General features: G+C 35.3%; 6 protein-coding genes across 10 annotated transcripts; 3 read left to right on the forward strand and 3 right to left on the reverse strand.

Moving 5' to 3' along the window:
• The first annotated feature begins 4 nt into the window (after window positions 1-4).
• rnasekb (ribonuclease, RNase K b) lies at window positions 5-1,552 on the forward strand. Its single transcript, XM_079862122.1, has 3 exons — window positions 5-248; window positions 641-723; window positions 1,172-1,552. Exons 1-3 carry the CDS (start codon window positions 171-173, stop codon window positions 1,314-1,316), a joined length of 306 nt encoding a protein of 101 aa, XP_079718248.1. The 5' UTR covers window positions 5-170; the 3' UTR covers window positions 1,317-1,552.
• A 371-nt stretch (window positions 1,553-1,923) lies between these two features.
• med11 (mediator complex subunit 11) lies at window positions 1,924-3,350 on the reverse strand. Its single transcript, XM_079862121.1, has 5 exons — window positions 3,256-3,350; window positions 2,975-3,058; window positions 2,525-2,655; window positions 2,166-2,305; window positions 1,924-2,039 (listed from the first exon to the last, which is right to left on the reverse strand). Exons 2-5 carry the CDS (start codon window positions 3,042-3,044, stop codon window positions 1,958-1,960), a joined length of 423 nt encoding a protein of 140 aa, XP_079718247.1. The 5' UTR covers window positions 3,045-3,058; window positions 3,256-3,350; the 3' UTR covers window positions 1,924-1,957.
• Window positions 3,351-3,371: 21 nt separating this feature from the next.
• LOC307153036 (autophagy-related protein 16-1) lies at window positions 3,372-14,910 on the forward strand. Of its 2 annotated transcripts, XM_079862120.1 has the most exons (8): window positions 3,372-3,678; window positions 3,765-3,816; window positions 3,958-4,054; window positions 5,240-5,313; window positions 5,407-5,658; window positions 5,742-5,782; window positions 13,587-13,625; window positions 14,171-14,910. In XM_079862120.1, the coding sequence occupies exons 1-7, from the start codon at window positions 3,591-3,593 to the stop codon at window positions 13,622-13,624; spliced, it is 642 nt and encodes a 213-aa protein (XP_079718246.1). In that variant the 5' UTR covers window positions 3,372-3,590; the 3' UTR covers window position 13,625; window positions 14,171-14,910. The 2 variants fall into 2 exon arrangements, with proteins under 2 accessions (XP_079718246.1, XP_079718245.1); XM_079862119.1 differs by lacking the exons at window positions 13,587-13,625; window positions 14,171-14,910 and having other exon boundaries at window positions 5,742-6,691.
• On the reverse strand, window positions 6,450-15,930 carry arrb2a (arrestin, beta 2a). 2 transcript variants are annotated; one of them, XM_079862117.1, is made up of 16 exons: window positions 15,806-15,930; window positions 15,204-15,234; window positions 15,067-15,127; window positions 14,931-14,975; window positions 14,187-14,383; window positions 13,570-13,629; window positions 13,352-13,419; window positions 12,391-12,526; window positions 12,231-12,315; window positions 12,035-12,107; window positions 11,723-11,860; window positions 10,745-10,828; window positions 10,293-10,316; window positions 7,461-7,537; window positions 7,291-7,345; window positions 6,840-7,199 (listed from the first exon to the last, which is right to left on the reverse strand). In XM_079862117.1, exons 1-16 carry the CDS (start codon window positions 15,826-15,828, stop codon window positions 7,112-7,114), a joined length of 1,245 nt encoding a protein of 414 aa, XP_079718243.1. In that variant the 5' UTR covers window positions 15,829-15,930; the 3' UTR covers window positions 6,840-7,111. The 2 variants fall into 2 exon arrangements, with proteins under 2 accessions (XP_079718244.1, XP_079718243.1); XM_079862118.1 differs by lacking the exon at window positions 10,293-10,316 and having other exon boundaries at window positions 6,450-7,199.
• A 1,826-nt stretch (window positions 15,931-17,756) lies between these two features.
• Window positions 17,757-22,977, reverse strand: ap4m1 (adaptor related protein complex 4 subunit mu 1). The gene is made up of 15 exons (XM_079860508.1): window positions 22,736-22,977; window positions 22,185-22,270; window positions 21,975-22,081; window positions 21,779-21,875; window positions 21,567-21,677; window positions 20,444-20,524; window positions 20,299-20,361; window positions 20,140-20,206; window positions 19,994-20,047; window positions 19,136-19,242; window positions 18,964-19,055; window positions 18,650-18,694; window positions 18,489-18,539; window positions 18,286-18,403; window positions 17,757-18,210 (listed from the first exon to the last, which is right to left on the reverse strand). The coding sequence occupies exons 1-15, from the start codon at window positions 22,791-22,793 to the stop codon at window positions 18,019-18,021; spliced, it is 1,329 nt and encodes a 442-aa protein (XP_079716634.1). The 5' UTR covers window positions 22,794-22,977; the 3' UTR covers window positions 17,757-18,018.
• Window positions 22,945-26,822, forward strand: and3 (actinodin3). Of its 3 annotated transcripts, none has more exons than XM_079860509.1 (5): window positions 22,945-23,082; window positions 24,904-24,958; window positions 25,034-25,075; window positions 25,184-25,350; window positions 26,018-26,695. In XM_079860509.1, exons 1-5 carry the CDS (start codon window positions 23,011-23,013, stop codon window positions 26,645-26,647), a joined length of 966 nt encoding a protein of 321 aa, XP_079716635.1. In that variant the 5' UTR covers window positions 22,945-23,010; the 3' UTR covers window positions 26,648-26,695. The 3 variants fall into 3 exon arrangements, with proteins under 3 accessions (XP_079716635.1, XP_079716636.1, XP_079716637.1); XM_079860510.1 differs by having other exon boundaries at window positions 25,196-25,350; XM_079860511.1 differs by having other exon boundaries at window positions 23,006-23,077; window positions 26,018-26,822.
• Window positions 26,823-26,863: the final 41 nt, after the last annotated feature.

Raw genomic sequence — 26,863 nt, forward strand, 5'->3', positions numbered from 1 at the left:
TGCCGAAAAAGCTTACGGAACTAGGCGAACAAACCCGAGTGCCGCCGATGTACATCCGGTCGACTGGATCGAGAGAAGGCTAGAGGCAGGCTGTCATCCTGGATGACGACTGGATGTAGCATCCTTTTTCCAGTTTTGAGAGGAAGAATCTGTGGGGGATCTCAGATAAAATGCCGTCGCTTTTATTCTGTGGGCCCAAACTGGCCGCCTGTGGGATCGTGTTAAGCATCTGGGGTGTCGTTATGCTGGTAAGGATTATAGTCTTCGTGACATCGCTTGCTAGTTGTAGCTAATGGGATTCACCCCCAACGACAGGAATATTGTGCCTATATAGGTAATAATAGTAAATATTGGTGTATTTGGATCTTCCCTGATAAGATAAGTGCGTAAAATAGTTATACATTTGCATAAAGATATCTGTTCAGTCACCTATTTATCAGCAGAATATATCAGAAAACAGCAGGTGTTGGGATCATAGGATGTAAAGGCCTTGATAGCTGCTCTTTACCTCCTTCACTTGACCATTTTTTCTGTCCTTTTTTTGTCTTTGTGTATAGATAGATATCATATTTGGTGCTCTTCCACAATTAATGTCTTAATATTAAACCCTGTTTTTAATAATTATGCACTCTTTTTTCAGTCAATGTTGGGAATCTTCTTCAGTGCAAAATCTGCTGTGCTGATCGAAGATGTTCCCTTTACTGAGGAAGACATCCGTGATGAGTGAGTTTCTCTCCCCTATCTTTGAATATAATGTTCCAGATAGCTATAGATATAAATGTATAAAAATGAAAATAGCTGTTTCTATAAAAATATTAAGCAGCACAACTGTTTTCAACATTGATAATAAGAAATATTTCTTGAGCAGCAATATCATCATATTAGAATGATTTCTGAAGGATCATGTGGCACTGAAGACTGGAGTAATGATAGCAGAATATTCAGCTTTGCCATTACATTACATTTAAATATACATTCAAATAAAAAAACAGTTATTTTTAAATGTTAAGAATATTTCACAATATTAGTGTTTTTACTATATTTTTGATCAAGTATGATAAGGGCTCACATTTTGAATAGGCTTGTGTATAATGAGAACTGGCAGATCCTGAGCTGATATGACGTTTCTACATGCAAATGTTTCCTCATGAATGCATCTTCTCTTCAACAGTAAGAATCCACCACAGACAATTTACGGGCTCTACAACCAAGTTGGAATCAACTGCTTCATCGCCGCTGCCATCTACGTAGGTGTTGGCGCAGTGTCTCTGTGTCAGGTTCGCCTTAACAAGCGCCAGGAGTACATGGTCACATAAACCCAGACCATTTCAAATTCAACTCCAATTGTTCCTAATTATTTATTTTTAAAAGACCTCAACAACCTAGGAAGAGATTTTGCTTTGTTATGTTGTCTGAAATTGATATATTTGGAAGTTCATCTTTAAATACTAGATATATTGATATTCTAATGAAGACAAAGTGTCCAAGACATACAGTAAACAGGCACAGATACATGTTGTGTGCATATATACGCATGTTATGTGTTGTTAAATTCCAGAAATATTAAGACCATTAAGGGAAGGAACTTTTGACTCCACATTCCCTATTAAATAAATAAACAAAACAAGCTGAAGGTCTTCACTTTAATGGTTGTCTTCTGATTAATGAGCTATAAACCACTAAACACAATGGGTCAATGTTAGTATCTTGTGTTCATGTTGAATGTGTGTGTATGGTGGACATTTTTTGAATTCCAATTTTTGTGTGTGTGTGGTAATATAAATGTCTATTATTTTATTGATGTACACCCTGCAACCCTTGTGTTGTGTACTTGATATTATCACAACAGTGATGAACAATACAATATAAGTGAATGGAGAGTCTTATGTTCCCTTCAATAAAATACTAGTGAAAAAATATATTTTATTGTTGTTTTTTGTCACACCTATAACATTCCTCAACAAGACAACAGCTTTGGTGCTATTACAACACAGGGAAGATATTCAAAGCAAATCACTGGGTTTGTCATACAAGATTTCCTAAGATCATGGAGAGAAAAAAAAAATTGTTGTTTGTAGATGGTATTCAGACAGGTCATGAAACAAACACTTATAAAGTCAGCTGGCAAATATTACAAAGTAACAGTCCATTTAATGTGTCTTTACGTCTGTGGATCAAGCATTATCTCACAGGTACGTCCCAGCTCTCCCAGTTTGACACGGGCATATTCTGCACGGTTTAAGGCCATCTGACAGTCCTTTCTGGCTGAGTATGTCGATCCCTCATGAGGCTGACCTGTTGCCACCTTTACTCCGAAAACAAGAAATAAAAAAAGTTAGTGCTTCACAGAGGAAGTCAAAGTTTTTCTCCAATGCTATATGTTTTGATAGATGGAAGAATGGATGGCACGATGCATGGAATGGATGAAGATAGAATGATTGATCAGGATGAATGGATGGATGGATAGAACAATATATGGATGGAGATAGGGAGATAGATAGATAGATGTAACACACAAACACACCTGTGTCAGATATCGGATCTGTGAACTCAGTTCATTCTCAACTCTGTTGATGGAGGTCTGGAACTGATTCAGCTGTCGGTCTAATAAACTAGCATTGGCCTTCTCTTTAGAAAGCTCCAGCACAATAGTTCCTGACGGACAGATTGTATACTAGATTAAACATATACAAAATAATAAATCCTAACACTGTAAAGCTGTAATGTTGAGGTTTAAGCAGGAATATTTATAATGACAGTTACAAAACCCCTAATTAAAAAATAAATAAAAAAAAACTCAATCGGCCAAAGCTAGTTTGCTAGTCACCAGGTCTAGCCCAGTTGGTCAGTTTACTGGGTTTAAAGGAGTTTTTCTTGCTAAACCAGCTAAAATCAGATTGGCCAGACTAGGAAACTAGCCTAAATCAGCGAAGACTAGAAAACTATTTTAATCTGGTTTAGGTCTTACACAAACCTGCGCTCTGCAGCACTAAAGCAATCTCCTTCTCCACATCTTCTAACGCTCTCAGCCTGTCGTTAGCCATTCCGAGCACACAACCTACAGAATACAGAGAAAATATAAAGCACAAACATACAAAAGACAAGCGCTCAACTCCTAACGTTACCTGGACATGCAGAATTATTAACTGCAGCAGAAAACACCACCACACACGCGTTAGCTATAACATTACTGAAAAATTAAAAACACACTTTAGAAATGTTTATATGTTTGTAAAATAATTTAAGTCTACTTACATGTATATTTAAGCAACGAAAGCTAATTTGATAAGATATTTAACCACTGACTGTAGTACGGGCTCTGGTAGTACACAAAGCACTCGTTTATCAGTATGTTGGGAAATACGGAAGCCGCAGAAGAACAAAAATAATAGAAACGCGAACTCTGCCGACTACCGTAGAGAAAACTAAACATGGGAAATATTTAATTACTAATTAAAGGAATTTTCGTAACATCTGGAGAAAGAATCTGCCACATAAATTGGTTATATAGGGCGGCAAGTTATATTCAATGTAAAAAAACGCTGTAATTATACATTAGACGTGACTCGAAAGTGAGAAATCGAGCAGACATGGAGTCTTGGAAGAGTCACGTGCGCGCGGAGTTGTTTCACAGAGACTGTAGGCAGAGAGACCCTTTCTCTGGCCTTTTTGATAAGGGTGAGTTTAATACAGAAAATATACATGTCAAAATAAACAAGCTATAAGTACTGCTGTGCTTCAGTAATGACTGGATGCTCTGACAGTGTCCAGGCTGGAGGAGATGCTGGACTTTCATATCAAACTCTGGCAAGGCAGGTAACACAACGCGTGACATATGTTTTTGTACTGATTTGATTTCCTGACTTATTGGCATGAATTACATTATGCATATCTGGTGTAAGTACTTGACACACATCTCAATTTATTATGTTTTGCGGGCTGTCATATTTGATTCAGTTCCAAAGAAAACAGAAACTCTACAGAAACAGAATGCCCAAATGAAGGCGGCACACTTTATTTGAGAGTGAATGAGCTGGAATTTCTTAATCAACAGGTGAGAGTAATATCAATAAACATCACTGATAAACTGCCTTATTGCTAAAAATCATATTTTATTCCCCACCAGATCTAGAGATTTAATGCATAACATTGTAGTAAGTTTTATTAAGCTTTCTGTTATGCTTAATCTTTATGATTTTTTTTTTTATTTAGGACTATGTGTGTATATATATGTGTGTGTGTGTGTGTGTGTGTATATATATATATATATATATATATATATATATATATATATATATATATATATATATATATATATGTGTGTGTGTGTGTGTGTGTGTGTGTGTGTGTGTGTGTGTGTATATATGTGTATATATATATGTGTGTGTATATATGTATGTATACAACAACAACAACAACAAAAAACAGTAATATTGTGAAATATTATTACAATTTAAAATAACTTTTCTATTTGAATATATTTTAAAATAGAATTTATTCCTGTGATACAAATTTTCAGTATCATTACTCCAGTCTTCAGTATCACATGATCCTTCAGAAAGTCTAATATTCTAATATTTTAAGTATTCTAATATTCTAGTCTAATATTTGATACTCAGTTATTATCAATGTTGGAAACAGTTGTGCTTAATATATTTTTGGAACCTGTGATGCTTTTTTTCAGGATTTATTGATGAATAAAAAGTTACAAAGAACAGCATTTATTCAAAATAGAAATATTTTCTAACAATGTAAATCTTTAATATCACCTTTTTATCAATTTAACACTTCCTTACTGAATAAAAGTATTATTAGTTTTTCAGAATACTGACCCCAAACTTTTGAACGGAAGTGTATATTGTTAGAAAAGATTTCTATTTTAAATGCTTTTATTTATATATATATATATATATATATATATATATATATATATATATATATATATATATTTTTTTTTTTTTACTTTTTATTCATCAAAGAATCCTGCTTTGATCACAAAAATAAATTATATTTTAAAGTATATTCAAATAGAAAACCATTATATTAAATTGTAATAATATTTCACAATATTGCTGTTTTTTTCTGCATTGTTTTTTATCAAATAAATGCAGGCTTGATTAGCATAAGAGACTTCTTTCAAAAACATTAAAAATATTATTGTTTCCATAATGTGCGTGATATATACATCAGTCTCTCACTACTAACCATGGAATACCCTTCCACATCTGTCTTTTTCAAGCTCAAGCAGAAAATCGCAGATCTGACCAGCAGTATATACCTGAAGGAGGCAGAGTTACAATACTGTCACTCACAGTAGGTCAAACAGCCAGTTACATCTTGAAAAAGATGATGAAGTCATCAAGACAAGCAGTCCTAATAGGTTTCTATCATGTCTTCCTGCTGTAGAGTTGCCCGTTACAGGACTGAAGCGGTTTTGTTGGCCCAGGGGGCTTCCTGTCTGAAGTCAGATCTGGAGGAATACGAGTATCAGCTGGAGTGTCAATCAAAGGAACTGACAGCACTGAGACGGGAGCACAGCACACTGACAGAGGAGATGGCTGCCACAAAACTCCAGGAGGAGGAACTCCTAGAGCGCTGGTTAGAGGAGAAAAAACAGGAGGCCGAGAGGATTAATAAGCACAATGCAACACAAGAAAGGTGAATGTTATACCGTGATATGTTATTGCTTCTTCAACGCTTTTACTCATAAATGACTTGCAATTCATGATATCGTCCACTAGGTGGCAACGTTTGGCTGGTCGACTGAAGAAGCGGTATCGAGGCAAGTCTCGCCCTCCACCGTGTGTAGCAGCAAACACTAACAACAGCTCAGATATCAAACCGACTGAAGCGAACATTTAGCGTCCTCTTTCTTGAAAAAAACGTAGTTATCTAGTAGGAATGTGAATTTTATGTTTCTGTTGACCCCCCCCCCTCTCCCCCCTACACTCTTGGAGATAATTGTACAGTAAGCATTTAAGCACCAAAAAAAAAAAAAAAAAAAAAAAAATCAATTTTCTTAGTCATTTTTTTCTCGTATTTCAGTACAAACATCTAAAAATGTCTTAAATCATGATACATTTACTTTAGAAGCAAAATATCTTAAGATATCAAGTCTTGGATGGGAAATAATCTTAATTCAAAGTGGGAAAAACAATCTGACCCCATTGGCAGATGTTTTTTCTTGCTTTAAACAAACTCACTTCATTTTGATCAGTTGTTCATTAAACAAGACTTGATATTATTAAGTATTTTTGCTTCTCTAGTAAATGTCTTCATTTAAGTGGTTATTTGTGCTGGAAAACCATAAGAAAATCATCTTTTGCAGTGTGAGAGCAAAACCCTTTAATTTTCTTAGCGAAATGCTGAATTTAAAAGTTAGTAATAAAGCTTACTCTTAATACCCCAAATTTAATAACACAGCCATTTTGTATTTTATTTGTTTTATTAAAAAAAATTAAATAAAAAAAAAAAACATTTAAAAGAAAATGGCAAACAGTGTATCCTGTGATTATGAAATCTATTAAAACAACAAATTTCCTTTCTCCTGAGGGATGTTAAATCTCTATACATCCATTAGCTGTTTCTTTTTTTTTACCAAATGCAGCAGCCCAACAAATTAAAAGCAGCACTTTCATATATTTACAACCTGCAGAAAGACAATATTTGCTCAATCGCATATGATCCTCACAGCAGCACAGAGAGACATGCATGGCCCGTGTCCATCTTTGTGTGATGCACAGGGGTTATTACTGTACACAGATCACAGGAAAATCAAGACGGTCTTTGTAAAGGAATAAATATGGAGCAATTTAGCCATCTTTAAAGATTGGCTTGCTGTTCATAACATAACAGTTGGCACAATAGAGTATAATTATCACATGCCTATTCAAAAAGGTATGAAATTCCCTGGAATCCCCTCCTTAGCTTTAGACAGGTATATTAATAAGTCATTTACTTTTCTCCACTTTTTTCCCCCAGTTAAATGTCCAAATACTGCTTGAATCGTAATGAGATGAAAATAATTATTTCTATGTTACACCCTTAGGGAGACAAGAGATGAGATTTGATGTGAAGCGCTTCTGTTCTTGGTGAATGAGATGATAAAAATTCAGCAGTCCTCCTCCTTGTCGATTATTCCTTTTAACCGCAAGCGAGCAAAGTCCTCAAATACGATGTCGTCATCTGGGGTTAAACTGCTATTAGAAAGTCACATGGAAAAACAAAGCTTAAAACGAGAGGGAAATCTGATCATTAAGTTTGATATTGATATTAAAAATTCTTGCTTACTTTGTGTCAAACACTATCAAGTTGGTGTCAATCGGTGGATCCAACATTGGAGCAGCTGTTAAGCAAAAAGAGTATTATTATTAAATGATTAATGAAGGTGTTATTCCTTTGACAGTTACACACAACCTAGTTCAGTGCAATCAATGTGGTGTTTTGTGTTTGACACAAACCAGAGTTTGACTGGAAAAGGGTGTAGTCTGTAGGTTTTGGATGCATTAAGACAAAAGGCAGTTCCACGGAAACATCCCTGAAAGAAAGAGAGATAAAACAAAACCAACAAAGCCATTATTTGAAATACTTGAGGCGTGGAAGAGCTCTTAAGAGAGCAAATCTCTCAAGAACTGACTGGGCCATATTTCACTACAAAATCAAATCTAATATGTAATGTGCTTGTATGTATGTATACATACATACAGTGAGGAAAATAAGTATTTGAACACCCTGCTATTTTGCAAGTTCTCCCACTTGGAAATCATGGAGGGGTCTGAAATTGTCATCGTAGGTGCATGTCCACTGTGAGAGACATAATCTAAAAAAAAAAATCCAGAAATCACAATATATGATTTTTTAACTATTTATTTGTATGATACAGCTGCAAATAAGTATTTGAACACCTGTTTATCAGCTAGAATTCTGACCCTCAAAGACCTGTTAGTCTGCCTTTAAAATGTCCACCTCCACTCCATTTATTATCCTAAATTAGATGCACCTGTTTGAGGTCGTTAGCTGCATAAAGACACCTGTCCACCCCATACAATCAGTAAGAATCCAACTACTAACATGGCCAAGACCAAAGAGCTGTCCAAAGACACTAGAGACAAAATTGTACACCTCCACAAGGCTGGAAAGGGCTACGGGGAAATTTCCAAGCAGCTTGGTGAAAAAAGGTCCACTGTTGGAGCAATCATTAGAAAATGGAAGAAGCTAAACATGACTGTCAATCTCCCTCGGACTGGGGCTCCATGCAAGATCTCACCTCGTGGGGTCTCAATGATCCCAAGAAAGGTGAGAAATCAGCCCAGAACTACACGGGAGGAGCTGGTCAATGACCTGAAAAGAGCTGGGACCACCGTTTCCAAGGTTACTGTTGCTAATACACTAAGACGTCATGGTTTGAAATCATGCATGGCACGGAAGGTTCCCCTGCTTAAACCAGCACATGTCAAGGCCCGTCTTAAGTTGCCAATGACCATTTGGATGATCCAGAGGAGTCATGGGAGAAAGTCATGTGGTCAGATGAGACCAAAATAGAACTTTTTGGTCATAATTCCACTAAACGTGTTTGGAGGAAGAAGAATGATGAGTACCATCCCAAGAACACCATCCCTACTGTGAAGCATGGGGGTGGTAGCATCATGCTTTGGGGGTGTTTTTCTGCACATGGGACAGGGCGACTGCACTGTATTAAGGAGAGGATGACCGGGGCCATGTATTGCGAGATTTTGGGGAACAACCTCCTTCCCTCAGTTAGAGCATTGAAGATGGGTCGAGGCTGGGTCTTCCAACATGACAATGACCCGAAGCACACAGCCAGGATAACCAAGGAGTGGCTCTGTAAGAAGCATATCAAGGTTCTGGCGTGGCCTAGCCAGTCTCCAGACCTAAACCCAATAGAGAATCTTTGGAGGGAGCTCAAACTCCGTGTTTCTCAGCGACAGCCCAGAAACCTGAATGATCTAGAGAAGATCTGTGTGGAGGAGTGGGCCAAAATCCCTCCTGCAGTGTGTGCAAACCTGGTGAAAAACTACAGGAAACGTTTGACCTCTGTAATTGCAAACAAAGGCTACTGTACCAAATATTAACATTGATTTTCTCAGGTGTTCAAATACTTATTTGCAGCTGTATCATACAAATAAATAGTTAAAAAAATCATACATTGTGATTTCTGGATTTTTTTTTTTAGATTATGTCTCTCACAGTGGACATGCACCTACGATGACAATTTCAGACCCCTCCATGATTTCCAAGTGGGAGAACTTGCAAAATAGCAGGGTGTTCAAATACTTATTTTCCTCACTGTACTTGTTTGGAAAGAAAAGAATGCTTTTATTCAGCATGGATGCATTCAATTGATCAAAAGTGACAGTAAAGGCAATTATGTTACAAAATATTTCTATTTCAATTAGATGCGGTTCAAGAATCATGAAAAAAACATTCTGAAGGATCATGTGACACTGAAGACTGGAGTAATGAAGCTGAAAATTTGCCATCACAGGAATAAAACTGCATTTTAAAATATATTAAAATAGAAACCACTCATTTTAAATGGTAATAATATGTCACAATATTACAGCTTTTACTGTATTTTTGATCAAATAAATGCAGTCTTGAGCGTAAGAACCTTTCAAAACATAAAAAAAAAAAAATCTTACAGACCCCAAACATGTGAACAGTAGATTTTTATATATTGTAGAATACGATTTTATGATTTTTTTTAGATTCTAACATTTTCATGACAATTAAGCCACATTCACTTCCATTGAAAATGTCATACTGTAATCCTCAAGGGGAAAGTTGATTTTTAAATATTTGCAATCTGGAAATCACAATTTGCCATGCTTAACATTTCATCCAGTTATTATCATGTGAAGGGGTTTCATCATATAAATAATAATAATAAAACAAATATTAGGTTAAAATATTAAAAACATTTGTAAAGTACCTTACAGAATTTAATTTGTTTATTTTAGTAAACAAAATATTGATTCTACACAGGATCAGTGTAATATAGGTTCATCAGTGGCCCAAAATTGGCTATTTACATAACAACATGTAGTTCTTTGGATTTAAAGGTAAAATATGACCTAGACATTTCTTATTGAGATTCATTCATTCATGGCGTGTCATGTGTGTGTTGAGATTAGTGCTCGAACTATCGAAATCAGACAGGAAACACCAGGGTCAAGTAGAGCAGAACATTGAACACCATGCAGATCTCCTTTTTAATGGCAAACCTAGAGACACTACAGCAAGCCATCAGAATGCACAATGGATGTATTTACCTCTCCAGCAAGCTGCTTAAAAGCCTGACGTAACAGACAGATGGAGGAGGGGAAGGAAACAGACAGAGAGAGATACATAAAACAATGGGAGAGTGACAAAATGTTTCAATAACCAGAACGAAGCAGCACAGAGAGGCGAGAGATCAGGGAGGGAATATAAAGCTCGCACAGCGTCCTAGAAGAGAGTTGAGCTAATTAAAGCACCTCTGCTGAAAATATCAAAACCAAGAAAATTATAGAAGAAAGAAAAAAAAGTCTAGATAAACTAGTCAACCTACACTAGTCATATACACAATGAACTACATGCGAGATAAAAACTTGATTTGTTTGATTATTATTTCTAAAACAGCAGCAACATGTAACACTTTGTGTGGAGGAGGACTAACAGACCAATCAAAACTGCTCCCCAGTGTGTGACTGTAGAGAGGAAGCAGGTGTGACACATGACTCACCCTCCACGAGAGACCACCAGTTTGACTTTGACCCGATAGGACACCAGGACACCCAGAACTTCCTTATTACTCACATCCTTCACACTGCAGTCAAACACACAAACAGAATCAGTCAGTCGACTCAATCCTAAAAAGAATTCAAGTCAACACGAAACATACTTTCTTGAAATAAAGGACTGATGAATTTTATACAAAAAGACCAGGAAAGTGTATTAAGAAAGTGAATGGGGTCATGTGATTTCATGTACACTACTAGTCAAAGGTTTGAGCCTGTGCGGTCAAAGAATTTTTTTTTTTTTATTCTGCAAAGGTGCATTAAATTGATCCAAAATGACGGTAAGACATTTAGGATGTTACAAAAAATCTAATTCAAATAAATGCTGTTCTTTAGCACTTTCTATTAATCAAATAATCCTGAATAAAAAAGGATCACGGTTTTCACAAAAACATTAAGCACATTTTCTACACGGATGAGAAAAAGAAATGGTTCTTGAGCAGCAAATCAGAATATTAGAATGATTTCTGAAGGATCATGTGACACTAAAGAGTGGAATGATGCTGAAAATTCAGTGTTGCCATCACAGGAACAAAATTGAAAAGAGTTATTTTAAATAGTAATAATATTTCACAATATTACTGTTTTTATTGTATTTCTGATCAAATAAATACAGTCTTGTGAGAATATTTATAACATTTTTAAAATATTTTGAACGGTAGTATAGAGTAGACTATAACCAAGTTGATTTCTTACCTCTCATATACTTTAGAATTTAGGAAACTTTTCCTTTTGTGAACATTTGGTTAACTAGCCTGAACTTTGCACATATGCCTGTATATGTTGATAACATGTTGCATGTTTGTAATTCTACAACATTACAATTTTATAAGAAAAAATAAATAAGTTTATACGTTTTTTTCATAGTAGCCAGCCAGTGAGCATATGGGTAAAATGAGCTGGTTAAGTATAGTAATGCTCACATAGTACTGGACGCCAGGTTGGTGTCCTCATGTTTGAGTTTTCCATCCAGCGCCAGCCCTCTCTTCTCTCGATTGTTGTTGAGAGTGGGTGTGAGCGTGTACACTTTACAGAATGTAGAGCTGGATGCCACTTGATCGCTGCAGAACACGGATAGACATTGTTACCCATGTACACATCATTAGAAAGTCAGCAAACAGACATGTTTTTGTCATGTCACTTTGGGGCATAAATCTTGAATAAATGACAACTAAAAGTTCAGATAATCATTTCAAAACACCAACATCTATTCAGTCTAAATAAAATATGCTTACTCTGCCTCTATATGAGCCACTGGACATTTGTACTGCGCTGTACTGAAGAGACAGATATCAGCATACTGTCGTACTGTAGAGACACAAATGCAAATAGTACAGTAATAATATGTAAACAGATCATAGATGATGAGACTGATATGAAACAAATGTCAAACTAAAAACAACAATAGATGGGCTGATGGCTGTGACTCACCTGATATTTTAACCCTTTTGACAGTCTTGGTTGAATTATTGGTAACATGGACGTTAACACTGATGGGTTCTCCGTGATAATATAGCTGTGTGAGAAGATAGAGGGTTAATTACAGGTTAATTATTTCTAACTAGCACTGATCTGTGTTAAACAGTGTTACCTCCTTATCTAATGAAGCCTCTAGGTGTAAAGACCGGTCTGACATGAGGAAACTCCTCGTCGTCTCCACCATCGGCTGTGGGCCGGGTTTCTCAGGGGCGTACTGGACTTTACGAATCACTAGTCGCACTGAATTCCTGTTGTGGAAGAAATAATAATATTCAAATAAGATCTAAACTTTCTTTTCTAAAATGATTTACACTGAAAACTATGGAATCTTGTTTCCGCCACAAGATATAAACTCGCAATTAAGCGGAAAAAAGTCAGAATTGTGAGATAAAAAGTCGCAATTGACCTTTTTAATTTTGTTATTCAATAGCAGAAGAAAAAAAAACAGAACTGTGAGATGTTAAATCAAACTTTTGAAGAAAAAAGTAAAAATTGCAAAGTGTAAACTCAAAATTCTGAGAAGTAAACTTACAGTTGTGAGGAAAAAATTAGGATTTCAAGATGTAAACTCGCAAATATGAATTTATACCTTGCAATTATGAGTTATAAACTCTCAACTGTGATAAAAAGTCACAATTACCTTCTTTATTTTGTTGTTCCGTGGCAGAAGAGAGAAAAAAAACAATTGCGAGATGTAAACTAAGAGTTCCAAAAAAATTGCAATTCTGAGGAAAAAAAGTCATTTATACCCTGCAATTATGAGTTATAAACTTGCAATTGTGAAAAAAAAGTCTGAAATGTAACATAAGAATTCACAATGACCTTTTAAATTTTGTTATTCTGTGGCGGAAACAAAAAAACACAATTGCGAGACATAAACTAAGAATTAAAAAAAAAAATTATTCTGAGGAAACAAGTTATAAATTTGCATGTACGAATTCATATCTTGCTATTGTGAGTTTGTATTGAAAAGTCTGAACTGTGACAAATGAGCAATTGTGAGAAACAGATGCTTCCATTAAGAACAAATGAAAATGGGTCAAAAAAAGGAAGGAAACAGCAGAGAATCAAACCTTTTGTGATTCTTGTCTTCCATCGATTTGGCACAGAAAGCCCTGATCTCAAAATCCACCCCACAGGCCTGGAGCGAGAAAGACGGAGGTAAACAAAGGAAGAGTTTTTTCCTACACAAACAAGCTACACAAACAGGATGTGTGCAAAATTGAGTGACAAATCTGAAGGTGTTAGATGGAGTTTGTTGCGTTAAAAGGAGCTGTATAAGTGATAATACCTTTCCTGTGTCCTCAGGCCCGGGCTGCAGGGTAACTGAACATGGCAAGTTTTGAGGTATCTGGAAAACAGAAAAATATATTTCCACTTAAATATACACTCCACACACAGCCTCTGATCAAATACTTCCTATTTAGGAGGGCTGTACCAATATTAAAATTACCAGCCGAAACAAAGCCATAATTATCTTCATGTTACAGCTGATTACTGATAAATGGCCAATACTAACACTTTACAATAAGGTCTAATTTATTAACATTAGTTAATGCATTAACTAACATGAACAAACAATGAGCAATATATTTTTACAGCATTCATTAACCTTTGATAATGTTAGTTAATAAAAATGTTTATTTTAGTTCACAGTGCATTATTAATATTATAACAGATACAACGACTGATCCTAAAATTGTATTTGTAAATGTTAAAATTAACATTGACACTAAGATTGTATGTATCTTAACAGTATGTAAAAAAATATGTATAATACTTGCTAATAAGTATAACACTTAACAGTGTTATAATATAAATTAAAATGTTATTAATATATCTCCGACATCTCTAACAAATATAAACTGCAGTAATAGCCTGTGTTCTTAAAGGCAGGGAGAAACTCACAGTGAAATGGAAAGGATAAGCATTCTGGCCCAGTTTCTTCAAAAGTCTCTCCTGCAAACGGCTGTGGGGCTTGGATTCCTCTGGAATAGGAGGATAGGCTTGAAAAGTGAAGATGTAAAGGTCTTTCCGGAAGGAGAGCCCTAAAACGTCAAGGTCCTCGCGGCCATACCGGAAAGCACAGGTTAAAGTCACAAACACTGGAAGAAGGATCGAATAAAGTATTAGGGATTATTACAGAAACACCACAAGTGGGACATCATTTGCATTTGATGTGAAGCAACATGAGATAAGTATGGAAAAACACACTATCTTAGATTAACTTTACAAACTTATCAACTGGAAAACTAAACAGTTGGGAGTGTATATATCAGTATCATATAATTTAATTGTGCACACTCATTTCCCTATACTTACATAATAGATTACCTTTGCCGTCATCTAACACTCACTTAAATCTTTAAAAACACTACAAAATGAATACTTTAGACAACCAATTTAATTTGTCATACTGTACTTTGTTTGAGATGCTAAAAATTAATTTGAAGCACTTATTTATTGATTTTAATTTTTAGGTTTTTATTATTTAGACAAAACAATATCGAATTTTACTATCTTTGATTTGTCGGTTACCGGCCATGACATGAAAATAATTATTGGCTTGTTATCAGTCAGAATTGTAATTTCAGTGTCAATTAAATTTACATTCATACCAAACAGCAAAGCCAAAGATGCTTTCCGGCTCACCTTTTCTTTCTTTGAGATATTCGGGTTCGATCAGGATAACACCATCTGTAGCAGAAGGACAATATGGTTTATGTCAGTGAACTTTAATACCTTTACTTCTACATTTAAATACAACTTTGTATCTTAAGTCACTGACCAACGGGGTCTACATGATCAAGATGATCCACAAAATCTCTTTTCCCCAGGTATACTGTAAGCTGTGAAAACAGACAGGGTTGTAACTACAACTTGTGGAAACCAAAACTGTGATAGTGTGATAGAGAAAGGTTTTACCTTGCAGTTAGGACTGGACTTTTTGAATACCCTTTAGAAAAAAAAAATATATATATATGCATGAATAATCACAGACATTATCAGAGTTGATCGTTTTGTACAAATAGGTGGAAAGTAGCCTTTTAAAGTGAAGCAGATGGCAAGAACCAATAGAGCAAACAAATGGTGGAGAGCAACAAATGGCATAATGGGAGAACTTGTTTGCTTGCTCGCAAAGTCCAGTAATACTACGATCATGCTTGACAATACTAATAATACTGTTTTTTCATGAAATAATTGTGAGAATTCTGCATAGACTTTACATGAGCAGCTGTTGTTAGCTGCCTGGCTATGCCACATGCGTGCTAAAGGATGAACTAACTTCTAATGAAGACTTTGGAAATGCTTAAAAAACATTTCTAACAAAATTATGAAGATTGAACATTTTAAATATAATAAACGTGCATATTAGGTGCCGTTTCTCCATCATGCTCAGTCAGGTTAGCCAACCACGTCCATTTACAATGCAGCTAGTATTAGCTATCCTACTGTTCGCTTCATATTTTGAACAATTATGATCACAAAATATTTTTTTTATGCCTGAGGCTTTAAAAAATACTCACCGGGTGCCTGCCTTGTCCCCCATAATGAGGGAGGAATTGGCTGTGGGAATTTGTAGAGGAAAACACAGCTATGGCACAGAGTGTAAACAGAAGCTCCTGTAGGTGTTCAATCACTCCCTGGCGGTGGGCGGAGCTACGGGCGGGTCACGTGAGTTGCAGCAGTAGATACTCGGCTCAGAATCACAGTAAAGAAATGCATTATTTATTTATCTATTAATATACTTATTGAAATATACTTATTAATCATATCTATTTATTTGAATTGACTATATTAAGTACGTTATTTTTTTTATTAATTATATACTTATGGTAAATTTAGTAGAGTCACACAATATCTTTTTTCCCAAACTAAAATATACAGCAGTGAGAATGGTGAGGTACTTCCAAGCTTTGATAACACAAGGAAAATCCTTTTTTTTTTTTTTTTTTTTTTTTTTACATTTCCGATAACGAAGCGTATATTTGCACCTGTCTTTTTGTCAAAAAGACGCACACCACTAAATGTCTACAGTGGAATACGTCGTGAGGTGTTTTAAAGTAGCTTTTGCCGCCTTTTGCCGAACTCGCTCGCTCTTCTCCCTTTTCCCAAAAATGTATAGCCTAACATAAAGGTCTCTAGCGTTATATTTTGCCAACGAACTAAAATCGAAATCGTGATATGGCTTTGTGCCTTTATAAAACAGCACAAGACTTTAAGTATCCTACATAGGTATTCTGTTTGTGCTGCGTGATTTAAAGAGAAGTGCGCACTTTGCTCACGCATTCAGCATGGTGATCTGGTGTTATCTCCAAAATAAAAGCTCAATGGTTTATTTCTTGCAAGTTAAGAAATTAGGACAAAAGTATTGTAATTTTCCTATAATGTAGACTCTATATCATAAGACTATATCATGAGACTCTATTTCCTAACTAAAAAGATGTTTGAGCCCTCTTTAATGTCCAGGTACAAGTCAATGGTTTTTCTTTGTTCAGTGTGCACAGTTCATGGGTTGAAGCCGGTTAAAACTCCTAATTTTGAGCTCTCAAAGTGCACCAGATTGATGCATTTAACCTTAAAATGTAAAACATTTTCTTGCGGGGGAGCATGCCCCCGAACCCACCTAGAGGGACAGAGGTCCACCCAACATAGTTTCACAAAATCCTAAGGGAAAGAACGATCATTTATGAACTTTACTCCAGCATAGTACAACAAAGTCCTTTTAAGTGAGTAAAACTGTTAATGACATTTATGTGGAAGATGGTTGTGTTTTCTTTATAATTATAGCTTGAAGGTAGAACACTGCAAAGGTTTCACAACACACTGGTTTAAACTGATGAGGGAATTTGACAGATCTGCACACAGATGAGATGTCAGACTGCATTTTAGGCCTAAACGAAGAGAGAAACAAACCATCCACTTTTTCACAGTGAAACTATGTAGTAAAATCATAATAAATATAAGATACAAAAGTCAGTTATGAAATACTGAGTCAAGTCATACTAGGTCATAACTATGACATAAAAAGATGAAATTGACAAAAAAAATCATCAAAATAATGAGATACTATTAAGTCATAAGTGAGATTAAAATATAGGAATTTATATAATGTCATAATTATGAGATACAAAAGTCTTACTGAATACACAAAATGGTGAAATTATGTAGTTATGAGAAATTTTGAGAAAGTCATAATTATGAGATGAGAAGAAAATGACAAAATTGCTGATTTACAAAGTCATTGATATGACATCCTAATTCCGATTTTTACTCTTATAATTTTTCCTTATGAATTTAACCTCATAATTTAGACTTTTTTTTAGCTTCTAATCATCATGAATACACTCTTATACCTGCTTTTGCATGAAGTTTAATTACAAATATGACAACAAAACTAAACGTTTTTAGTCATTTATTTGATATTTATACACCAATGGGCTTTTTTTATTTGACTTAAAACACAGGAATGGAGACAGTGTTTCACTTTTTATTTAGTTATTCTGGACACAATACTGTTGTACCTCCAAAGATGTGTTTGTTCACTCTCTCTCAAATCAAAAAAATAAAAGGAACAAACCTGTAAATCTGTTCATATGCATAGATTATCACTGATTTGATTTCCCAACAAAATAATAATAATACTAATAAACATCTGTGGATGGGTGAGGCAAAAAGCGGTTTCTTCAATGCCTAGTGATGTGCTGTACATATTAAATGTTTGTTCCATCTGGTTAGGTCAGATCCGTATAGTGTAGGAGTCAGAATGAGTGACATATCGAACCCAACGTTGTGACAGTCCTGTCTGAGTTGGAGAGAGTCGGAGGAAGCGGATCTGAAGGCCCGTGCAGGTTTGTTTGGGCAGTTCGAATGACATACTGACAGGGCCGACCTCCAATAAAGAGGCAGAGCTTAGACCAGGAACGTCCACCTGTGGGATCAGAATATATATTATCAGTGACTGATGACAATTTGCGTCAAGCAAATATTTATACTATAAAATCACCTTGAACAGTGCAGATAACTGCGCTCCTCCTGGAAAACGTGGGATCTCCCAGAGCAGGGCTTTGCTCTTCGGCTGCAGTTCCGCAGTCTGGTCAGGACTACTGAGCTCCTGAGACATACTGTACAGGATGGTGAAGCATAAGAGGTTATACATGGTCCATAAAACAGAATTACACTAATAATCATGGCGATGCATAATCTGACCTTACAGAGCCTTTAGGCACAGGCACGGTGATGGAAACATTAAGGGCCGTACTGCAGAAAAAAAGTAAAGAACATTACTTGTGATGTAACTGTGCTATTATTCATATATTTTGATGGATTGATTATATATATTATATGTACTATGCAGCATGTCGACTAACCTTTTAGGTGGAAGATCACAGCGAAGTTTAAGAAAGATCAACACCCTGCAAAGGAAAATCTATTCAGTTATTGTACCACATTCCAGAGGTTTTTATGCAATATGACAAAGTCACTAATTTATAATAAATAGAGCAATTCAAATCTTAATAATAATAATTAAATCTCCAACTCACAATGAAAATAAATGACTGAATATTAAGTTTATATTATTTTTTATTAAAAGTTAAAAATTAACTTCAAATTAATTCGCAATTGCATTAAAATTCATTTAAATTGAATACATTAGGTATGAAATATACATCAGTTTACAGACCTGTTGACATAATCCTTCTCTACAGAGGGGAATAACTGAAATGGCGGTGCACACGGCAGCTCATCACACAGCTGATACTGCATCACTGTTTGCTGAAGAGGAAAAAACATCACTAACTATCCATGCAGGAATTACACTAAAGTGCAATTCTGTGTGTGTAGCGACAATTTACCTCTCCTTGGCTGGGGCAAACTTTCAATATTCTGAAAGTATCAAATTCATCCAGTTTAACAGCCTGGTGGAATCTGCATTCATCTACACGCACAGCTGAACTATAGCCTGAAGAATAGAAGGAAACAGATTTAATCACTTTTAAAGGTGTAGTAAGAGATTTCTGAGAAACACTGTTGATATTCGAAATCAAACCAAACAAACACACCCCTCCCTTCATTGCACTACCCCCAAAATGCACAAACATGCAATGCAAAGTGGATGTCTCTTTATCATAGCTGAGATGAAGCAAAAAAAATGCTTCATGGAAAAAATAAAGTGAAGATGAATAACGATTGACAAGGAAGACCCAAAAATGTATATACTGTACAAGAGTCTGCTAGACAAACAATGACACTAAATACTGTCCTGTTACTATAGCTAGCATTACAACAACAGCATATCTTGGTTCTGAGAAACATAGCAAAACCAATGTTACTCACGTATGGAGCAGAAACAACGCAATCTCTGTGTCCGTTTTCCAGCCTTCCCGCTTCGGTCTCTTCAGCACTGGAAAGCTTTTCTAATATTAACGTGGGTCCTGAAGCTCTTGCCTGATCATAACCCTTGTTTTTCCAGTGATATTCCTCTGACTTTTCTAATTTGTAATGTCTCTCAACCATCTCTCTTTCTACAACCCATCATGAGTGTATGAATTGAATTGAATTGAGTGGACACGCCCCCTACTGCTGATTGGCTACAACTATGTTGTGGTGTTCATTCCGACCCACTTTTCAACAGCGTTTCTCAAAAATCATTTCCTGCAACATTAATGAAAGATATGTGTGGTGTGTGTATTGATCAGTATTTCATACTCAACCTTTCAGCTGGGACTTTCCAATATTGAGCTCTTCATTCAGTCCAATCCGCATCTCTACATAATGAAGAAAATAAATATACTATCACTGAAAGGAAGATCATTTCACAATCTGCATTAACATGGGCCGCAAGATGTAGGCAACTCACCTGAACAGGTTGGAAGAAAGCATTTGATTCTTATCTCTCCCTGAATATCTGCTTTCATTAGAACTCCCTTAAAAGAAGCATAAATGTAAAAGATAAGCGATTTAAGTGAAGAAAGCAATTAGCAGTTTTATTTTAAAACATAATTCAAGTTGTACTCACATTGGAGCCAATAACCACAGACAACCTCTCTATCACATCCACAAAGATCTCATTCTTTCCACCCTGCAGCCAGAGAGAGAGAAACACTAATTTCCTAAGATAATCACAGATAACATGTAAAACTGACGAATCAAGGAAAACCCACCTGCTCTCCTCGACTGGACATTATAGGACGACTCGCTGCAACACTAGGGGCCACTTTACTCTGTTGTGTCTCAGCCCCGAACTACAAAATATAAAAAATTAAATGTTTTACTTATTAAGATTTAAAAAGAGTTCATGGTTCATTTTGGTGAATATCCAATGCCTTAAAAAGAAGTGGTTTTGAACTAAGAGGCCAGGGCCCACTATGAGCACACTTCCAAGGTGGCTTAAAAATGATTCAAATAATACAAATCAAGATTTAAAATGATAAAACAGGATTTAAGCTGAAATCATATTTCTTCTTAATGAAAAATCATAAAGTCAAAAAGGAAAAATAACTTTTTTTTTTGTCATGAACATTTTATATATATATATATATATATATATATATATATATATATGTGTGTGTGTGTGTGTGTGTGTGTGTGTTGTTTGTGTGTGTGTTATTTTGGCATCATTTAGATACTATTATAATTTTATTAATATTTAGAATTACTTTTTATTTTCATATTTTCAAGTTTCATTTTAATTTTAGTTAAACTTTTAGTAATTTTGTTGCATGACATTTTATTTAGCATTTTTTTTTTATATATTTTTTTTTTATATTTCTATATAGTTTTTGTTCATTATTATTTTAGTTTAGGTTATTTTAGTACTCCAAGTAAAACTAAATGAAAATGAGAAATGTTGCTTTGACAACTAGCTGAAATAAAATGAGTTTAAGTTTTTGTATATCTTATTTTACTTTAATCAACGAAAATGTTTTTACATTTTGTCAAGCTCTAAAATATTTTATTGGCTAGAAATGGGTATTTGTACAAAAATATTAAAAAGAAAACCTATAATCAAGTCATGTAAATTAATTGGTAATCAAAAGTGTAAATCGTAAAAAACATTGTTATTTGAACTATGGATTTTAATGATTTTATTTAATATATTGCCACTCCTGGTTCCTAAATAAAAGTAAGGTTGAAAACCACTGCTTTAAAGTAAGATAAACTGTTATAATGGAGACCAGTCTATTTGTAGATAAGATATTAGAAATAAAACATGTGAGAGAAAAAAAATAATAATAGCAAGATGCCATAACATAACAAGACCACAACAACACAACAATAACTTACCAGACCAACATTACTGAGGTCAAAGAGACTGAAGGGTTTGGATGAAACAGCTTCTGTCTGGATGAAGTTTTTCAGTATGTCAGTTGAGGTCGTCTGTATGTAGCCAAAGTCCTGATGATCAGAGACATAGAGGAAGGATGTATTGTGTTGTTGTGCTTTTAAGACATAGTTGTTTAATGTAAAAACAAAAATGAAAGAATGAGAACGTTTACCACCATCTCATCCAGCAGCTCATAAATTAGAGCAAAATTCATCCGCACTGATTTCTCTGACAAACTGCCACAGTAGTCCTTTGTAAGAGCTGCTAATCTGAGAGACATAAAACAGTTGCTTATCATCATGCCATCTACACAGGTAACAAATAATAAAAATAATATGGCATAACTGATAAAATAAAGATTTGTTCACCTGTTGAGGAACTCAATTATGGTGAAGGGGGATGGGTTTGTCTTGGTGGACGCCACCCAGTAAAGCCCACCCTGTCTTACATGGATGAAATGATGATCTTTGTGTGTCTGCAACAAGATAAACAACTGTAAGTACATAGTCAAAATAATGCACTGCAAAATCATTCTATTTTTAAAACAACTAGTCAGACTTCAGATGCCCAAACATTACCATGACAATCGGAGGCTGATCCCCACTAAGAGCTGTGACCATCTCATAGAATACATTGATGGAGTCTTTACTGACCTCTCCTCGAACTGACACAGAATTAAGAAAAACGAATAACTAAGATTTTGGCATATGACTCTTAAAAGCATTACAGGCCGGACGGGCTTCATTATAATGTGATTTTTGTACCAACCAGAGAGATACACACTGCCATTCAAATAATTCTATTATTTTAATGTTTTTGAAAGAAGTCTCAGTTTCTCTTCATGTGACACTGAATACTGGAGTAATGATGATGGAAATTCAGCTTTTCCATCACATGAATAAATTACATTTGAAATATTATTCAAATAGTTATATTTTAAATTGTAATAATATTTCACAACATTACTGTTTTACTGTAGTTTAGACCAACTGAAATGCAGCCTTGGTGAACACTTCTTTCGAAAACATTTAAAAAATCTTAATTATTCCAAACGTTTGACCTGCTGTAGTGTAACGTTAAACACATTAGGCCTACATCTCACAAATTAATAAGCCAGTGGTAAGGATACAGTCTTTATATATGAGATGATCTCCCTTTGATGACAAGATGAAAATTTGACTTATCATTTTCTTCAGCACACACGATTCTTTCTCATATTATTAAAAATCAGTCTGCTCTCTCTTCCGCCGTCATTTGTATTCTGAAATAGGACAAAATTAACCCGTTTAATTGCTCAAATGTTTCATCACTGCTAGCTTTATGACTGTAAACAGCCGGTTTGTTCTTCTTCGTTAACTCTCGCGTACTGACAGGAACGTTTATTGCCATCTACTGAGTTGGAACATGAACTGCTCCTCGACAACGACGCCTAAAAGCCTGAAGCTACTCTCAAAATTAACAGCAAATGAATGTAAAGTATGATTTTAAGTTCTTTTATGTTTTTATAAATGTATTTTGATGTAGAGGAGTGGTTCTGAAGTCTATAGGTGGCACACAATGCGTAATAGGTGAATGAGTAGTCAGTCAGGTAAAATCACAAAACACACTGCAATGTGCCTTACTTGCTCGACGTTCTTACACTACTGAGTAAGTAGTACTTATTACATTTATAAGTAGAACTTATAAGTAGTAATAAGTTGTACTTATTACACTTAGGCTATTACAAGTAATGTACTACTACATTTATAAACACTACTGACTCAGTAGTGTTACACTACTGAGTCAGTAGTGTTTGTAAATGTTGATTACATTTGTCTTCAGATAAAATGTTCAGAACTTAAATCTGAATATTTCTTTTGACAAATACAGACATGTGATAGTTGAATGACTGCACTGAAGGGTGAATGTAAAAATGGGTGAATAATAGGGTTTACTGACGGGATCATTTTTCATTATTTCTCATGAGGATGAGAGTAAACAGAGGCTGAACGTACAGGATAACAGCTTGATGCTGAGTCCTGCTGTTATTTGATCATTATCATCATCAGCTACCCTCTGTTTTCCTGCATATCTCAGATTCCAGCTCTGTTCGATCACACCTGTTTGGCAAACTGCTCTCTAGTTTTCTCCGCCTTCAAGTGTTCTGATCCTTTCTTCTCTCCTGCCGCCACATGTGCAACATAATACATTATGGAAAAAAAAAACTGAAATGCAAAAACATAGTTGTGACTTATAGCCCCTTTCCTTAATTAACATATTAAACCTTTACCTAATTTTTAAATCATCAGTGGTAAAAGTTCAGAAGATTTGGTATTTTCAAGAGGTATTTGCTTCAAGATATGTATTTTTTGTTCTCGAGTCCAAAATTAGAGCTCCAGCTGTTTCTGTTGGAGTAAAGGTTTAATTTTGTGCGGCGTCTCTAAAGACAGGGGTGCTTATGTTATCATCACCTGAACTCACACATCTGAGTTATTTTTCAAACCAGACAGCGGAGATGTTGAAACTATGTTGTGCTGAAGCAATGACTTCTCGACCCTGTACCAAAAACACGCCTGAGGGAACAGATTTACAACATGTCATATACATAATAGATCCCTTAATGGTGTGATTTATGCCATAAGATCAATCAAACAAAATGCAGATGTATCTGTTCCAACAAGTTTCTGTAAAACCTTACTGGTAAAACCTATTTGGTAACTGAGACTGTAAATAAAAAGGGGAACACACACAATATACATTTGACCTTTTAAGTTTTAAGTTTTTGACCTTTAGTTTCAGTTGAGCTTTTATTTTATTTGTTGGCCCACTAAGTAGGTGACACGTTTTAAATGATTTTAAAGTGTGAGTAAAAATAAACTGGGTGGTAAAACAGGAGGGAGGAGCTTCTTGATCTCCACAGCCAATAAAATGTAAGGATGCAATTGCTGGTATTGAGTCCAGTATTTAAAGGCTTTGCCATTTGAAATTCTCATATCTGGACAGAGACCAAAGATGAGACAGAAGGTGAGTGATTTTGTGTGTCTTTCAGTTTTCAAAGTTAAGAAGTTAGTCAATTACATGCAAAACCAAATGCTTAGATGTACAAACCTTAATTTGCATGCCATTTTGTTATAGCAATTAGTATGTATTCCAATTAATCTAGCAGTGTACATATGTAGTTCATGTTTTTTATATTAACATCGACTAGTACATTACAACAGATCAGACTAATCAGTTGAGGAAATGTTGTAGGAGATCTATTTCAATGTTTGTATGGTAAAATAAGGATTGTTAATAGTACAAAAAAACTGTTTTCAGGTGACATATCTGCTGTGCCTTTTGGGGGCTCTGCACTGCTTGTTAATTCTGCCAGGTATGATTATTTATATCCAAAACCTCAATAAATGAATATTCAGCTAAATATATATTAAATAAAATATTTTCGCAGTGTCGCAGGCCACATCTCTAGCAAAAGTCTCCAAGGACATAGGTAAGATTTAGTCCCTTCACTTTTGCCAGTGCAACACCATTCACATATGAAAATTGCCTTCTAGACTATTCCATCATAATAGCTATTTTAATTATGCATTATTTCTAGTTTCTCTTGCAGCATCTAATCCAGCCGTCAGCATTGACTCTGAACAAGCCCATGATTTTCTGGCACATGCCCGTCTGAGGAGAGCCACTGACCCCAACTGGTATCGCAAAAATCCAGACTTTCAGTCCTACTATCGTTACTACAGCAGTATTGGTCACACTGAGGGGGTAAGAAGAACATTTTTTTTATTTATATATATATATATATATATAACTTATTATTGATAAAAAAAAAATCCACTGGTAGTATTAGCAGTAAAGAGCTGTTCTTGATCAAATGAATGATGCCTATTAAATAAATTGGTCTAAATCTAATCAAATAAGTCCAATGTTATATTCATTTAGTAAAATATGAATAATTCTTCCTCAAATTATGATTCTGATAACTGATAAAATATTGTTTTGAGTTATTCTTTAAGTTATATTGGTACTTCAAGGGATAGTTCACCCAAAAATGAAAATTATGAAATCATTTACTCACCCTTGTATCGTTCTAAACCCCATAAGACTTTGGTTACTCTTGGAAACGAAAAATTAAGATATTTTTAATGAAATCTGAAAAGTTTCTGTCCTTCTATTGAAAGTCCAGGTAACCAAAACTTAGAAGATCCAATAGGTTATAAAGGCGTCACAAAAATAAACCGTAAAATTGAGCAGTTTAATCTAAGTTTTGGATCTTCCGTGTTGGATCTTCTAAGTTTTCAAAGATGAATTTTTGGGAAGCTTTTGCCTCACCCAGCAATATACACTATAAGTAAAAACAGAAGTATTGTCTACTGAAATGCACAAAAGAGCTTTATTTTCTCTGGTTCAACCTTCTATTTTTCTCTTCTAGCTCTATGAGATAGACAAACTTAGAATGCTTTACCAGCAGATGCGACATCTCGAGCTCACTTATGGCCCTGATGCACCCAAATACCAGAATACCCTCGGTCTTCAACTTAAGTCGACGCCTCCACCCACAACCCAGCCTCCACCCCCTACCTTACCACCGGTCTCCAAGATGGATGTCATGTACCTGTGTAATTCAAAAGACCCCCAATGCAAGCCACATATTGTGTACCTTCCTGCCGGTGGGGTACCTGTACTTTGCGATCCACGTTACCACCCAAACTGTAAACTTGGCCCTGTCCAGAAGCCCCCGTCTCCACCTGTAACTGCCTCAGAGCCAGTGACGTCTGCCCCTCGTCCTCCACAAAAATCCACTCCACCTCCTCCTCCTCCTCCAATAATTATCAAAGGAATGGAGTATGACTGTGATCCCTACTGGGACCCTGACTGCCTCATCGACAGTCCTCCCAGGCCAGTGAAGACAATCGAACCGCAACCAGTGCTCCCAGCTGAGAAGTTAAAACCGGAAACAGGGAACAAAGAAATCCTAAATGCTCCAGTTCCAACCTATGACCCATATGACTTCAATCAAGATCTATATGATCCATTCCGCCATGCAGCTCCAGCACCTTGATTTTCAAATCTAAAAAAATTTGCATTTATTAATTTACCCTTACATTCATGTTTTAAGCGATGTATAATTTCTAAAATAAAGTAAACCATGTCCTTGTTTATAATATGTAGGCTAGATAATGTTAGATTTAAATAAAACAAATGTGTAGGCCAGAATAAAGAATATGGACACAGTTATTACATGTTCACCTTCTTCTTCTTCTTCTTTTTTTTACAT

This window comes from Squalius cephalus, assembly GCF_949319135.1.
Source record: "Squalius cephalus genome assembly, chromosome: 24".
Taxonomy (NCBI): Eukaryota; Metazoa; Chordata; class Actinopteri; order Cypriniformes; family Leuciscidae; genus Squalius; species Squalius cephalus.